Below are 16,885 nucleotides of genomic sequence, written 5' to 3'. Positions count from 1 at the left end.
AGGTTGGTTGATTTTGGTGTTTACAGTCTAAAAGATTAATTTTCATGTTTATTATGAAGTATTTGAATTAAATGCTAGGATTTCAATGCTAAGATCTCACTAGATTTAAACAATCATGGAGAAAATAAAGTACACCCTTGCTCCTTCCATAAAAAGGAATGTAGCAGCTGGGTGTTCTTAATTAAATGCACTTAATAAATTGATCATCATGAGTGAGACGACCTCTATAAAGACAGAAGCTTTGGCAGTTTGCTGGCCTACAGCAAACAGGTGTGTGTCAACAAAATGCCAAAGTGGAAAGACATCAGCAATCACCTCAGAGAAGCAACTGTTGCTACCCATCTGGGCTCAGTTTTTAGGCCGTATTCATGTGCATCAATCTACTGAGAGAAAGTGGAAACATTTTAGCCAGCTGCTAATTATCCCAGAGTCCCAGTCCCTACGTCAGACGGTACCACGCTCAGAGAAAAATAAATAAAAACACCTCAGACTCTTCAGGACTATTAGCATTAATAGTTAAACTTCATCACATGATTGAAGGGGACTGTACACATATGGCTTTTTCTGAAGGGTTGCTGTTTCGCGGCCATGGGACTGCGAAACAAGCATCAAGGTGTTACAGGGGCCCAAAGTCCAGACCTCAACCTGAGTGAGATGATGTGGTGGAACTTTCAGTAAGATGTACAGCAAACAATCCCTGGAAACGTCGACAAACTGAAGCAATTCAGGAATGAAAAACAAGAGCAGCCCAAATTTCCTCCACAGCAATGTGTGAGGCTGATAAGGTCACACAGAAAACCACTACTAAGAGTTACTGCAGCGAAATGAGAGTTAAAAGCTCCTGGATGTTGGCATGTATGTAGTTTGTCTCTAAACTGTTTCATTTCTTTGTGATGGGTGGATAAAAAACAGTTAAAGGAGGAAAATTAATTTTTGTACCAACTTTGAAGATAAAATATTCTTTGAAAGTTTTCTTTTTAGATTTTTGCCTCTTAGTGGTTGCAAGAAATCGGTTTCTTTGTGTTTCTTTTCCAACATCAAATGTTTGAGTTTACAGAACAGAAAACATGAATTTGACAAGTTAAATTGTCATGGCGTGCATTACCGGTAAGAACACAAGGCAGCGAGCGAAGGCCGGTGTTGGCGGCCACCAGCGAGGCTTCGTACGTGTCTCTTTCGTCCCGTGGGAGAACCTGCTCTAGCCGGTTTTCCACGGACACCATCAGCACCCAGTCACGGATCTGCTCTAGCTGGGCATCCTGTCATCCATAAAATAAACAAACAATGGCTGTTTGTACAAAGCTATAAGCGACACCACCGTTTCTTTAGCAGGACAGGTTATGGTAGGAAATAAAAGACAGTTAAAAACTATAGGCTTTTTGATATGACTAGTTTATAAAACGTAAAATGTTGGAATCCAATACAAATTTAAACAAGTTTAAAATTAATGAATTATTCTAAATAAATTCAGACTGAAGGGCATTCATGCCTGCGTCCTCTAACCATACACATAGCTTACAGAAAAAAGCCCAGTATGAATAATAGACATGGAAAAATTTGATAATTTCTGCCTTCAGAGATCCAGATTTGGCTAAAATCAGTTTGTCCACCATCTTTTGTGTCTCCTGAATCTGTGTTTAAAGACCGAAAATGATGAAATGGATCAATTCAACAGCTAACTTCAGCTGACAGCGACACTAATGATTTCATAAATCCACACAATCTTATTTATTAACAAGACCACGGAGGAATGTGACACTAACTCCCTCAGATCTGATTTGTAGCACGACATCGATATTGTCTCCATCTATCAGGCTGTAACTTCAGTGTGGATCTGAGGCGAGTGGGTGGAGATGGTTTTCTTACGGTCACACAGAGTTTGTTGGGAAGTGGAACCTCAAAGGGAATGTCTGTGTCCAGGAAGTCGGAGTGATCCGGAGCGCGGGCGTCATCCAAGGCCTGCCGCCAAGAAGTGATTGACCGAAGAAGGAAAACAAGATAAATAAACACTCAAGGTACTTATCAATGACTGCTCTTAGAAAACAAAGAAAAATAAGTGAAAGAGAAATGGAGCTGGAAGAAAGATGATATCAGAATACAGGATTAATGTCAAATATTCAAGTTAAAAAAATAATCTACAATGTTGGAAAGAAAAAAAGTTACATTTTCCATAATTACAGGTACTAATTTACACTAGAACCACATTAATACACCAATACTGAGATCGGTTGAGTGCCTTGCCCAGGGGCAACTGAATAGAAACCACAACCTTCACATGGAAAGACAACTACACTTCCCACAAAGCCACAGATGTAAAGTTCTGCATCTTCAAGTAAAACAGTGGGGCAAAAGGTCCTCTGGGATTAAGGTTCCCAATTATGAGGAGAACACCACTTTCTTCATGGTGTAAATCATAAATTTATAGAGAACATTTCAAAATTGAATGGCAGTCTCTTCGTTTATTGTCACTTTTGTTTTTCATTCAGTTGTGAATCATTTGTTCCATAAATTTTCCACTTAGTTTTACAGAACATCCAGATGTCCTTCTTGTGAACATTAATCTCAGAAGATTATTGACTTTTTCCTCTTTCAAATGTCTGACTTTACAATCTCTGTTTTACTACTAAAATTAAAATGTTATTCCTTGAAATTTAAACTGTCTTACTTGCAAATGTATGACAACAACGTCAGAGAATTTCCTTTTAGTTTTTACATAAATATATAAATTTTGAAATTTCTACCCCAATTTTACACCTTTTTTGTGTGATTGTTTAAATTGTTGTTTTCAAATCTACAGCGGTCTTCATATGCTGTCGTAGAACGTTAAGAAAATATTTTTCATCTGATACTTGCATCACACAGGTCCACAAAGTGGTTGAAAAAGATAAAGGCCATGTTCTCCCAGCCAACCGCCTGACAGGATAAAAGACAAACAGAAAAAAGCACATTCAGGTTTTAATGATGCAGGATTTCTCTAAAAACAATTAGCAATTTAATCACTGGCCATTAGATGCAACCAATTCAACTTTTAACTCCATTTACTAATCAATGAGAAACACAATTATAGATTTATATTCACACACTGACTTCCAAATCCTGACCTCTTAAAGTAAAGTAGTGGAGTAAGAATAAACAGGGAATATCTGGTTACAATAAAACTTCATTTTCTGAGTAATTCAGACAACATCAAGAGAGTTTTAATATCTTTCATAAACATTGGTCTTTTCACCATAAACTGGGCTAAATAAATGAAAACAGAAATATAAACCAGACAGGATGAACACAAAGGAAAAGCTAAAACTTCGAAGTACTGTGATTCAAATCTGTAATGGTTAAAAGTAGCAGTGGGATACGTCCTGGTGGGCTCACCTTGCAGGCTAGGCCAGCTTCATAGAAAGCTTTGTCTGCGTGAATAAGCTCAGTGTAACGCAGCAGAGACACAGAAACCTTGGCTGCTACACTCAGCTGAAAACACAAAATGGCAGAAGAATTGCATCAGCATAAGCAACATTTAAACTAAACATGCTTTTCTTCAACTTAAACTGTATTGCTTTCATATGACTTTATTAAATTACTGCTGAAGATGCCTTAAACTGTAGCCTCGTTTAAAAACCAACGGAAATATTCTGTATTTATTTATTATTTAGTTCAAACTGCCGTTTACCAGCTGCTCCACCCCTTTAGCTGCGGACCGAGTGGCCAAGTAGTGAGCGATCAGCAGCATCTGCTCAAAATCTTCATGAGCTGGAGAGTTGGCCTCAGCTGACTTGGACATGTTCTCACACTGAAACCGAAGCCATAAAGACAGCACATGTATCACTGGTATCCTGTTAGAAACGCAAATGCTTCTTTACTGTGCTGTGATTCACCAGCTGCTGCAGGAAGTTTCGTAGGTCGGCCCACATGCGGTAAGACTCCGGCCCGTCAGTGTTGGAAAGGTTGATCAGGTCCAGAAACAGACGCTTGTAGATGTTGAAGTTCTGATAAGAAAGAAGTTTAAATATCTATAATTAAGAGTATAAAATGAAGGCAAGGAAAAATATCAATCCTATTGATCAAATTTTCCTCTTTAGCATCTAAAGTTCTTCAACATTAGTGTTTTTACTTGTGGGTTCGGTGGAGCTCCGTGCTGTGTGTAGAGCTGCAGAGCTTTCAGAGCATCGTCGTCTTTGATGAGATGAGTCGCGTAAAGAGCAACGTACTTATGGAGGATTTTAAAATTCTGAGAAAAACACATCAGTGATGAGGAGCACAGACAAAAAAAAAAAAAAAAAGAAATACTTAATAACGTTCAAAGAGAATGAAAGAGAATCAGGCGACACGCAAACTCTCTGATGCAACTGAATAACTTCTATACAAGGATTGTCTTTCTATGGACAATCTGTCTGTGTAATAAATTCACTATTAGGAGGCAAATATAGTGCCTTGCAAAAAGAATGCAGGCCTCTTAAACTTTGTCACATTTCTAACATTAAAACCATGAACCTCCATGTATTTTATCTGGATTTTATGTGACAGATCAACACAGTACTGATAAAGGATACGTGGATTTTTCAAATATTTCTACAGATAAAAATAAAAAAAATAGCAATGTACATTTCTATACAGTTCCAATTAGTCGATACGTTCTAGAAGCAACTCCAGCTACACCTACATCCAGCAATAAGACTTTTGCCCATTTTTCTTAGGAAAATAGCTTAAGTTCAGTCAGGCTGGATGGAGAGTCTCTGTGAACATCAATTTTCCAAGTTTTGCCACAGACAATCCAAATATTTATTCATAAATCTGGCAGATTTAGATTTAAAAGGATTTTCATTCATCCAAGAAGTTAATTTTTGATAGGAAACATGACAGGCATCTACAACATTTTTTTAAAACTAAGTAAAAAGTGTTGTCAAAAGTATTAGTTTATTTTTATTTACATTCTAATCATGTGGAAAATTATTTATACACTTCTCAAAAATCAATGAAAAACCATTACTGACATAACGGCAATCAAATCCTTGTATTTGCAAAGCAGTTTTTTATGTTTTAAAAATAGTATTTTGCCAATTTATCTTTGGTGATGAGCTCCATCCGTTTGTGTTCGGAAGGTTTCCTTGCCATCACCCTAATCGTTAGCTCCCACCACAAATTCTCAATCAGATTCCAGTCTGGACTCTGGAATAAATCCTTATTATTACTTCCAGTCAGAAAAAAAACACGTTGGTAGCATTAAAATATTTCTTTAAATCTACATTTGCCAGGGGTATCAATTATTTTGAGCGTAACAGTAGGTATGGACTTTGACTGGGCCATTCTAACAAATGAAGAGGCTTTAATCTAAACCATTACATCTTTTTAGAGTCGTCTTGCTGGAAGATGAACCTCTGTCTCGGTCTCAAGGCTTTTGCAGCCTCTAACAGGTTTTCTTCAAGGATTGTCCTGTATTTATCTCCCTCCATCATCTCATCAACTCTAATCAGCTTCTCTGTCCCTGCTGAAGACAAGGATTCCCCCCAACTTGATGCTGCCACTACCATGGATTACTGTAGAGATGGTGTTTTCAAGCTGATGTGCAATATTACTTTTCCACCACAAATCGTGTTTTGCACGTAGGCCAAATTGTTAAATCATCTTATAATGGCTTCCTTTCAAAAGCTTCTTTTTCCAGGCCACTCTTCCATAAAAGGTCAGCTATGTGGAGTGAACAACTAATAGTTGTTCTGTGCAAAGAGTCTTCCGCCTGAGCTGTGAATGTGTGCAGCTCCTCCAGAGTTGGCTGCTTCTTTGAATAATTCTCTGCTTGCTTGTCCTCCCTGTTTAGGTGGTTGGCCATATCTCGGTAGATTTAAAGTCTACAAGCTTTCCATTTTTTGTTGTTCAAAGTTTGGGACATTGTTTAAAAACTAACCCGGCGTTAAACGTTTACAAAGTTATACTTGTTCTATCTGCTGTGTTCCTTGGTCTCCATAATGTTTGCTCGCTGATGTTATCTAACAAACCCTAAATACAATATACATTTAAGTGGGCTTTTTATTATAAGAACCCACAAGAATAAATTTTAACCCTTGAACTCAAGCTGCTTTAGTCAAATGGGATTGCGTGTCTACAGAAAGCCTGTTTGGATGTACCTGTTTGGACGCCGTGTCCAGACATTTCTCCCACTGGCCTTTCTCCGCGTACAGGTCCAGAGCTGCCATGACGTCCACACCCACCAGCTGAGCACAACAACAGTTTGTAACGTTCAGAACACACAGAATGAAACTTCAAATTGAACCTTTACATCTGCTTAAGTTGACAAAGATCTGGGACGGGCAGGGTTGCAGGGAACTGATCTGAAGGCTCAGCAATTATTTCAACTGAACACTGTCACCAAAAAAGTCTGTTTTTAAGAAATGTTTAAATACGTCTAATTATATTTCTATAAAATATTCATGTTCATTTATTGTGCAACATGACAAGTATTTACACATCGTTTTTCTATCACTGAAATTACTGATTGGGATTCATTTTGAAGACTTATTTTGTTAAAATTAGCCCAAAGTCCAACACTAGATTGGTAACTTAGCAGAAGAGAGCAGAGATATGCTTACAGACTCCACTCTGCCTTGGTTTTTTAGGTGCTCCTTGTACTTCTGATCCACATAGTTCTCATATCTGTAAAAATGAAGATGAGCCAGACATTAATAAGTTAGAACCAAGAAACATTTCTGTTGTTTAAGTTCAGAAAAGATGCAGCTCAGTGTATGCCTGTAGTAACAGGCTGGAGAAGTGTTTTAACCTTGGTTCCAGCTCTTTGGCGACTCTCTTGGCTTTATTCCACTCCTCGCCCTCAATGAAGGCATCGATCGCCTCTTTGATGAGATCCATGTTGAGGTAAAGCTCAGCAGCCTTGAGCACACAAATCCCACAAAATAAATACTGGTGAGCTCCGAGTTTAAATGACAGAAATAACATTAACTATAGAATTAAGTTTGGTTAATGTTTAATTTTTCTAAACAAAGTTTGTTTTTTAAATACATGCATGTGTATGTTCACCCACAGCGTTAAACTTCCTCAGCTGTGCGAGTCGTGGCCCGACGAGCTGAACCACCTCTGTGGCTCGGTCTCCACTCAGGAACTTGGTGGAAAGCTCTGCTGCCTGGAAACAGCCACACACTGAATGTGGAGCATTCACTTGTTCAAGACAACTCGTAACGAGACCTCGTATACTGTGATCCACAGATACATGGACTGAGACTGGGATCAGATTTTTAAGCCAGGACAGTCCACTCCTGACCAGTGTGCTACAGAAACATGTCACTACTGCAGAACTTGCTTAATGTTAGCAACACCTGGGTGTCAGTTCATCAGCACAAACAGTGAGGCAAAGACAATTGGACCAATTTTAGACCAAGGGACAAAAAAAGGCAGCAATTTCTGTTCAAGGGCAACTATAAAAACAGCTTGAATTTCTGCAGGACTCAGGCAGAGACTGGAACCAGATGACTTTTAGCTTCAGCTGTGAGAAGTGAACGCACCCCACTTAGATTTTCAAAGAGGAAGCTGTTACTGTGGAAAGAAGGAAGCCATTACTGGGTGTTTAAAATGACATTGGAGGAAGCACAGAGACGTAGGAAGCTATTTAAAAGGAAACTGTTTTTAGGACATATTTATACATGTCTACTATTTATTTAGGCTGCGAAAGAGTGAGAGAGAGCAAGACTTTTAGCAGACACCAGGCAATACTGAGTACAACAAGGTGGTTCTGCTTCAACGTTTTCAGCATTCAGCCTCATTCTGTTATGGAACATTCTGGAAAAATTATCACTTTTTGGAAAGTTCCCATTTTTTTGGCCTAGCAAATATTTTTTCCTCTGTTCTCAGGGACAACAGGATATGGGTTACTCCTTTGAAAACGCTTGCTGAGTTTAGCCAAGTTTAATGAATGGGTCTAACCAAGTCTGCGTCTGACTAAAGAGCGATGGATGACTGTGGTCCTTGATACTGTCAAATTAAAGTGAAACATGAATAATCTGTTATATCTATGCAACACATTTCTATTTTAAGAAGATTTTTATCTCTCAGTCTAAATCTAATTTATTAACTTGTCCTTTGCATCAACTCCCTGCGCTGGCTGGCCAAATTGTCAAGTGCTACAAATGACCCAGGAGTCGTGCCTTGGACACTCTCGGCCTAGAATATACACACAGCAACAGTTTTTGTAATGTTACCCACGCTAATTGTTACTATAAAGTTCTTAATAAATAAATTCTTCATAATAGTGGCTGCTCTCTCTCACAGCAGCGTCATGTGGTCTCCTGTTCTAAAAGAAATAACTGATGAGCACTCACAGCAAGACATCTGGAAGAAAATATTTGCAATAGTGTTCTTGTATCTTCTCATATGATAGATCTTAAATGGCTATGTAATATATGCAAGTCAAATCTTTATTAAAGCTGGAAAATTCTGATCATTTTTACTTTCTCCGATGTGTCCTCTTTCTGATAGTGTGGGAAATTTTTGTCAGTCTGAAGAAGAAAAGATGATAACTGACATGATTTCTGTGGGTTTCCCAGCACGATGGAGCACTGTCACAAAGAATTGATACAGAGAGGCTCAAAGATCAGACTTTTGAAGTTTTGGACCTGTGGTCAGTAAACTCCTCAAATTTTAACCCAAAGTGAGAACATGCGGTCAGTTGTCAAAATGCAGGTGGAGAAACAGAAGCCAACAAAGACAAGAAGGGCTCAGCTTCAGTGAGGATTTGGTCCATAATTTAATATCCAGCATGTCAGAGAGAATTACAGGAGTCAAAAAGAGGAAAAGACAACAATGTAAATGCTGACTTTAATTTGTACTCGTCGTCTTCCGCTTATCCGGGACCGGACTCAGCAGAGACGCCCAGACGTCCCTCTCCCCAGACACCTCCTCCAGTTCCTCCAGGGGGAGCCCAAGGCGTTCCCAGGACAGCTGAGAGACATAGTCCCTCCAGCGTGTCCTGGGTCGTCCCCTGGGCCTCCTCCCAGTGAGACGTGCCTGAAACACCACCCAAGGAGGCTTCCAGGAGGCATCCGGTATAGATGCCCGAGCCACCTCAACTGGCTCCTCTCGATGTGGAGGAGCAGCTGCTCTACTCCGAGACACTCCCGGATGGCCGAGCTCCTCACCCTATCTCTAAGGGAGTGCCCGGCCACCCTACGGAGGAAGCTCATTTCAGCCGCTTGTTTCCAGGATCTCGTTCTTTCGATCATGACCCAAAGTTCATGGCCATAGGTGAGGGTAGGAACGTAGACCGACCAGTAAATTGAGAGCTTTGCTTTTCGGCTCAGCTCTCTCTTCACCACAATGGACCGGCACAGAGCCCCCATTACTGCGGCAGTCGCACCAATCCGTCTGTCGATCTCCCGCTCCATTCTTCCCTCACTCGTGAACAAGACCCCGAGATACTTAAACTCCTCCACTTGAGGCTGGAACTCCCCTCCAACCTGAAGAGGACAATCCACCCTTTTCCGGTCGAGTACCATGGCCTCGGACTTGGAGGAGCTGATCCTCATCCCAGCCTCTTCACACTCGGCTGCGAACCGCCCCAGCGCATGCTGTAGGTCTTGGCTAGAGGGGGCCAGCAGGACCACGTCATCTGCAAAAAGAAGAGACGAAATCCACTGGTCCCCAAACCAGACCCCCTCCGGCCCTTGGCTGCATCTAGAAATCTTGTCCATAAAAGTTATGAACAGGACCGGTGACAAAGGGCAGCCCTGCCGGAGTCCAACATGCGCTGGGAACAGGTCCGACTTAGTGCCGGCAATGCGGACCAATCTCCTGCTCCGCTCGTACAGGGACCGGATGGCCCCTAATAAAGGGCCCCCGATTCCATACTCCTGGAGCACCCCCCACAGGGCATCACGAGGGACACAGTTGAATGCTTTCTCCGGGTGCTGACTTTAACATTATTTAATATCCACAACCCCTTGGCCGTGGAACAATTTTCCTCCTCATCTGAGGGCCCCTGACACATTTTAAAACAGACCTTATAACCTTCCTCTTCACCTAAGGTGTTAAATGGCCTTCTGTAAATACTGTGGCCTGCTTTTATTTCTTTTGCATTAAATGGTCTCACTGCTTTTACCTGATTATTTTATTTGCATTTCAATGTCCCTGTTTTTATTTTGTTAGTTGTTCTTTTTTAAGATTTTTTTTGGCGACACCAGTGGCCTTCTTTTTTTTTTTTTGTAGAGTTTTTTTTGACAGTGGACAGACAGGAAACGGGGGTGGAGAGAGAGGGGAAGACATGCGGCAAACGTCGCCGGGTCCGGGAGTTGAACCCGGGACCGTCGCATCAAGGACCAAAACCTCATGGGTACATGGGCTGTGTGCTTAAACCCCTACACCAACAGCGCAAACAAAATCTATTATCATCATTACTACATTTGCTTATAAGCCCATTTGAAACTAATGAGATGTTATTAATATTCTCTAGTTTACCCTACAAACATGTTACATTAAAATATTAAAAGATGAATAATTAGAATAAAGGGACTTAAACCAGGGACAGCTGGGTCAAGTACTGAAGCCTCTGTATATGGGTGCCATTGCGCCACACTCTTCTTTTTGTTGTTTGAGCAGCGGTGGTTGCTCTCTCTAGCAGACACACATGACTTACTTTGTCTTCTCCTCCACAAAAACTGGTTCAAACAAGTCATCTTTCATGTTAGTATATCATAAAAATGGATAATTCACCTTTATTCAACTTATAATACTGCATTTTTTCCTTTAAACAGCAGTGACACCATGAAACTGTTTACAGCTTTTATGGAAAACACCTTAAATGAGAAAAATATTAATGGAGCACAGCACTTGGGCACATTATGTCTCTTTCAAAAGAAAAGGGAGAAAAAGAGGTCCCTTCCACTTATGTTATTCAGAGGCTATTTATGAGCTAACAAGCACACACACACAACACATTGCCCTTTCAAAATTGCAGTTATGTGCGGTGCACAAAACAAGTTAGTGAATGTTGTCTTATTCTTTCTCTTTCACAGGAAACCAGCCATTTTTACTTTTTATTTGATTTTATTTTAAATAAAGCTAACATTTTCAAAGTAAATGAATGTTGTTGCCTTTTTAACGTAACTCGGACCTTTTCTGCAGTAGAGAAAAATTGCACCGTGCTCCATGAAGTCCTTCTGTAGCTCCTGCCTTTAATGATCTTGTGAACGTGAACCAAAACCACATCTTCTATTATAATTGTGTTAGTGGCTGAAAGCATTATTGCTGCCACCATCTGTTTTGGAGGGAACTGCTTGTTCTGGAGGTAAATTACGTCCCAATGGAAACAACAAATCACTTGGGGGTGGGCGCAAAGTTAGGCTTATGGTGGCCATGGCCACCCCCTAGCTCCGCCCCTGCTCCTGACTCGTCCCTCAGGCTGACACTACAGTTTCTGGGTTAATAAAAATCCCTGCAGGTACAAACCTATTGATGGTTGACACTCCACGGCCTTTCCCTTCAGCAGCACAGTGAGAGCCAGCATTCAAACTTCAAATGATCTCTCTGCAGCCCTGAAGTCAATAACACAGAACCTGACGTGTACCTTCACACTCCAAAAAGAGAGAGATCCACTGAAGTTAGATACATCTCGACCTTTCCTATTCCTCCAAGATCATCTCAACACCTTCATCTACTTTAGTCTTGAAGTTAAAACAAATGGAGTGAAGTCAGACATTTGGACTGCTTAATGTATCGACTCAGCTTCAATGCAACAAATAAAGATAAAAAAAAATGAACCAACTATACGCTACTATCCATTTAAAACTGTAAAGTATAAATCACAAAGATACTTCATTTACTTAGATTTTATAGTAAATACGGATGAACCGATAGAAACATTTGGGCCGATATCGATATCTGATATTAATATTGCTGCTATGGGTGATAAACGACAATTGCCAACATTATTTAAATTTCTCTACCCTATTAACACAGTGAAAAAAATAACCACACTGTAGACACTGATTTTCTGCTTCAGTTCAACACCCCACAATCCTGCGCTGAATCACTACTACTGTCACATGACCAAACAAACACCACAGGGCCACACCTTCCCCTCCCCTCCTGAAACACAAATGGCAACAAGATGGAAATAAACATTGGTCAAAGGGACCCATTCTGATGTTAATGATGATACATCGTGCCTCCCTAATAGTTACTGTCCCCCAGTAGTTGGAACACACCCTCCAATCCCCCTTGTGAATTTAGACCGTCACCTCGGTCTGCCAGTCCAGCGGCACTGACCACGACCACATGGTGTTGAAGAGGCGTGTCAACCATGACAGCCCTACAACATCCAGAGACCTAAGGTATTCAGGCTGGATCTCATCCACCTCCAAAGCCTTGCCGCAATGGTGCATTTTGACCACCTCGGTGACTTCAGTCTGGGTGATTAACAAGTCCAACTCCGAGTCCCTAGTCTCTGCTTCCACCAGGGAAGGCATGAGTGCGGATTGAGGAGATCCTCGAAGTACTCCTTTCACTGCCTAGTAACATCCCCCGTCATGGTCAGCAGCTCCCCACCCCCTTGTAAACAGCGTTGGCGAAGCACCGCCTCCATCTCCTGAGGCCCCAGGAGGTGTTCCAGGCACGTCCCACTGGGAGGAGGCCCAGGGGACGGCCCAGGACACGCTGGAGGGTCTATGTCTCTCGGCTGGCAGACGACAAGTATGAGCACTTTACCAATGAATTATATTTTCAGTTTTAGAAGATAAATGTCCAATTTTATGTGGAAAATGTTTTGAAATGATTTATCACGGTCATACTTTTTTACATTAGTAAGGTCCGATAATAACTCCTCACTTTACTACAGTCAGGAATCTTCTGATCAAATGTTACAACACAAAGCAGCAGCCTGGACATCCCATCCCATTGACTTGAGTTTATAATAGTCAGATCTCTGCACAGCTTCATGCTTCTGTAGTAGATTTATGTGTCAACAAGTCATTACTGATTTCAGACTGTTAAACAACATGGACCAAAATCTGAGCTGTGTTCAGGCCGGATGTGGCAGCAGAAAATATGTTGAGTCTGACTTCTACCTTCATCCAGCACTTTTCCATCAAGGTCACGTTGGAGTCATCCTTCACCTTCAGGTAACAGTCCACAGCTCGGGAATATTCTCCCGACTGCTCCCACTCCCTGGCCTGTTCCAGCAAACCTTCCACACCCCTAAAACCAAACCATTCAGGATTACATGAGGACACACTTTTATAATTAAACGGGGTTTCAGACTTGTCTACGATGAGAAAACACACATCTTTCATGATTTCTTTAAACTTGACTAAATTCAGTTCCATTTTTTTTTTTTAATCAAAGAAAAATGAAGATTCACCTTGAGAAATGAAATAACAGTGCGTTTGATTACTAAACCACACCTCCACAGTAGCTTTGCAGGGGTCCCTAATAAAAGGCGAGACTTGCAGCTGTAAACTCTTCAGTAATAATTTAGTGGTTTTTTTTCTCTTTAAATCTCATTTTCATTCGTCTCCACTGGCAACTTTTGATGTTTTCTACCACGAGCCATTAAAGCATTGGGGGAAGGATGAGAGCTGCATGCTGCTGGTTTGGTTGCTAACGAGCTGTTCCTAGTTGGAAGTTTTAGTTTCAGGGAAAAAAAAAAAAACACGAGGGATGTTTAAATAAAGCATCAAACTAACTGTGGATGGATTAATTCGGTGAGCTTCAGCGGAGAGGCTGTAAAATATTCTGTCACTGGGTTTGTGGTGATTTGAGGATGTTTAAGCTGCTATAAATGAGCTCTAAAATATAAAAGGTGAGTCTTACATGATGCTTAGGTTACGGTGGAAAGTCTAATGTAGAAATAATAGTGAGTAGAAATATGTTTGTGCATAAATCTTACCAGCCTCCCTTCTTGGACGTAACCCTCTCATACTCCTCCTGCAGCATGGAGAGCTTGCTGGGGAGATACTCTTTACAAATCCGCATTGCATCACTCCACATGTCGGCATCCTGTTAAATATGCAACAAATAGGTAATAAATACCAATAACTGAGTTGAACGAGGTATGTATAAATATAACAAATGACTGCATGTGTACAGCAGGTTAAATCATCGACCCCTTTAGTTTTGGGGTTACCTTATAAAATTTAACGGCTAGTTCAGGCCTCTGCGCTCGCAGCAGGAACGCCTCGGCCTTCTGGAAATCTTTCTGTTCAAAGCAGAACTTGGCTTGGCCGACCAGAACCTCGGAAACGCTCTCTGGATCGTGGTTCTCGGCCACCCGCTGAGCGTTGGCCCAGTCCTTGTTGTGGACATACCTGGAGCAGATCACAGACACACATTCCCATTGGACTAAACCTAAAACTGGGACATTGAGGATTTTTACACAAACTTTTCACAAAGTATAAAATAAGAGACAAATGAAATACTTCCACCATAATCAACCCTCTGAAGGGGATGTTCAATGCAGGTCAGACGTTTACATACAATCAACATGGACATGAATGTCATATCCATTTTGGGCTTTTAGTAATGGATTCTAATTAACACAATTAAGTACAGATTCACTCAGTTTTAAAAACAAGAACTGGTCCACTGGTGAGTTTTCTCTAATCCACACTAGGTCTAAATTATGCATAAGGGTTCAAATATATACATACACCCCCACTAATTTGGTGGACAATTTGATTAATTGCCTCCATGCATTTTGCACTTCAACAACACGCTATTTGCAGCCATTAAGAAGCTTCTGGCATAATTCTGGTCAGATCCTTAAAATCAGATATTGTATATACATCATCTTTTATATATACCCCATATATTTACAACAGGCTTGATGTCAGGGACATTCCTGAAGCATAATGTTTCATTCTTCCGATCCCGACTGTCAGCATGATGCCTTGCAACAACCCAAAGACCACCAGTGAAATTCATCATGATCAAGAAGATGCTGGAACACCAGTGGCACTGCTCCCAGTGAAGTCACTTCAACAACAACACAGACTAAAAAATAAAAAGAGAAGCACGTTTCTCAAAACTGGCACCTTTTGGCTTGACTGGAATGTGCAGATGTCCAGATGGACAAGCCAAATGCCTACTAGAGAAAAGCTTTATGGTCAGATGAGACAAAGATTGAGCTATTTGACCACAGTGGGAAGAAACATGTTCCGAAGATTTAAAGTAAGGCTTTCAAACTTTGCAGAATATTGTACTCACTGTCAAGCATGGTGGTGGTAGCATTAGGCTGTGGGGCTAATTTCCTGATAGTAATGCTAGTGGATTGAATTATGAAAGAGGACCGTCTTCAGATTCTTCACCAACATCTAAAATCAACAGCTAGATAATTCTGGGTGTTCCAACGGGATAATGACCCTAAACACACATTTAAATTGGACTGGACAAAGTAGGCTAACATTAAGTGTCTGTAATGGCCCCAACCACAACCCAAATAAAAATATATGTCTTTGCTTAAATATGGTCAACGACAGGAAGCCAACCAATAAAATAAACAACCAATTCTACCACGAGGAGTGACCAAAATAGCCAGTATAAAATAGGGCAGAAGGTTGTTAATGGTAGATTTATCTAACTATTAGTGGGGGTGTACGTACATCCAGTATTTTGACTGAGTGGTTCATGGAAAATCCACAATGATTTTAACCTTTTGCACTCAGCTTTTGTTTTTACCGTGTTGTACCATGTAGAAACAAATATTCAAATGCGTCATGAAAAGCTCTACATATGACCTTCCTGTTGATGACCAGCACTGTCAGATCAAACCATTTCTACAAGTTCAGTTTAGATACACGGAGATCTGCAGAAAAAAAATCTCTTCCTCCAGCACTCACATGAAGACCGCTTCTTTGGGTTTTCCTGCCTTGATGAACTCAACTTCAGCCTCGGGAAACCTTGCCTGGCAAAATGAAACATGTCAGAATTAAGGATTAGCACTCAGTGGCAGAAAGTATGAGCTGATACTCTGTGGTAATAATGTCATCGAGCTGCATTAGTGACTGATCAAATTTACAACAATAATAAGGGAAGCATGTCAGACTGTTTGAACTTCATTCTTATAGGAACTGACTTTCTGCTTTGCTTAATAAAGAAAAATCCAGGTTTTAATGAGCTAGGCCTCGTTACAATGCGTTGAACGTCGTTTCATAATCACATCAAGCTTGTAAACAAAATCTTTCCCTCTGTGATGGCAGCTTAGACAAATGAGACAGGTGGCTAATCTACCTCATCCTCCAGGTAAATGGCATGCTTCAGGTGGATCTCAGGAATCTTTTCCTTACATGACAGGCGAGCCAAGTCAAAGGCAAAGTCAAATGAGCTAAAACGAAGAAGGAAAAAGGCACAAAATCACACCATGTAGCCATGAATTTAAATGAGTTCTTATAGAAAATGATGACACACTAAACAAATAAATCCTACAGTAATGTGGTTAACTTTAGAGCCATTCATTATTTTAGATTCTGCTTCCAATGAGCCAGCCTGTTCTGTAATCTTTTAAACTTGTGTTGCTAAGCAGGTCATGATGATGCTCACAACTTATTTGCAGCAGACTCGATGGCGTATTCCAACAGGCCAAACTTGTTCAGCAGCTTGACGGCGGCCTCTCCGCCCAGACTCCTGGCCCACAAGTAGGCCACCTGCTTCTGGCCTCCAGCACCTCCATGGTTCTTTGCCACCTGATGTACATCCACATGTTACACACATCTGTCAGTATAGAGGTCATATTCGTAAATTTGCCAAGGATGAAACTACAGAAACACTTCACTGCAGATGTGAGGTTGCAAGTTAGTTTGAGTCACTTTCTGATAATATGAATGTTTCCAGTATTTAGAATTAACATTTTGATCTTTTTAGACATGCAGTTTATCTGTCCACATTTTCTCTTTCATTAATATGT

General features: G+C 40.8%; 1 protein-coding gene across 1 annotated transcript in view; it reads right to left on the bottom strand.

Annotated features, from left to right (window-relative positions):
• Positions 1 to 16,885, bottom strand: part of ift172 (intraflagellar transport 172) — a 65,510-nt gene that overhangs the window by 9,638 nt on the left and 38,987 nt on the right. The window contains exons 30-46 of the mRNA XM_047388422.1: positions 16,522 to 16,664; positions 16,213 to 16,306; positions 15,822 to 15,886; positions 14,111 to 14,291; positions 13,874 to 13,983; positions 13,053 to 13,182; positions 7,025 to 7,123; positions 6,764 to 6,873; positions 6,576 to 6,639; positions 6,114 to 6,200; positions 4,106 to 4,222; positions 3,870 to 3,980; positions 3,665 to 3,784; positions 3,370 to 3,465; positions 2,854 to 2,913; positions 1,867 to 1,959; positions 1,106 to 1,259 (exon numbers count right to left, since the gene is read on the bottom strand). Of these exons, the coding sequence (XP_047244378.1) occupies positions 1,106 to 1,259; positions 1,867 to 1,959; positions 2,854 to 2,913; positions 3,370 to 3,465; positions 3,665 to 3,784; positions 3,870 to 3,980; positions 4,106 to 4,222; positions 6,114 to 6,200; positions 6,576 to 6,639; positions 6,764 to 6,873; positions 7,025 to 7,123; positions 13,053 to 13,182; positions 13,874 to 13,983; positions 14,111 to 14,291; positions 15,822 to 15,886; positions 16,213 to 16,306; positions 16,522 to 16,664 (1,834 nt within the window). The remainder of the gene's footprint in view (positions 1 to 1,105; positions 1,260 to 1,866; positions 1,960 to 2,853; positions 2,914 to 3,369; positions 3,466 to 3,664; positions 3,785 to 3,869; positions 3,981 to 4,105; positions 4,223 to 6,113; positions 6,201 to 6,575; positions 6,640 to 6,763; positions 6,874 to 7,024; positions 7,124 to 13,052; positions 13,183 to 13,873; positions 13,984 to 14,110; positions 14,292 to 15,821; positions 15,887 to 16,212; positions 16,307 to 16,521; positions 16,665 to 16,885) is intronic.

The sequence above is a fragment of the Girardinichthys multiradiatus genome, chromosome 15 (genome assembly GCF_021462225.1).
Source record: "Girardinichthys multiradiatus isolate DD_20200921_A chromosome 15, DD_fGirMul_XY1, whole genome shotgun sequence".
NCBI lineage: Eukaryota > Metazoa > Chordata > Actinopteri > Cyprinodontiformes > Goodeidae > Girardinichthys > Girardinichthys multiradiatus.
The sequence above is the reverse complement of the archived record's forward strand: the minus strand, read 5'-3'. Positions and strand labels throughout refer to the sequence as shown.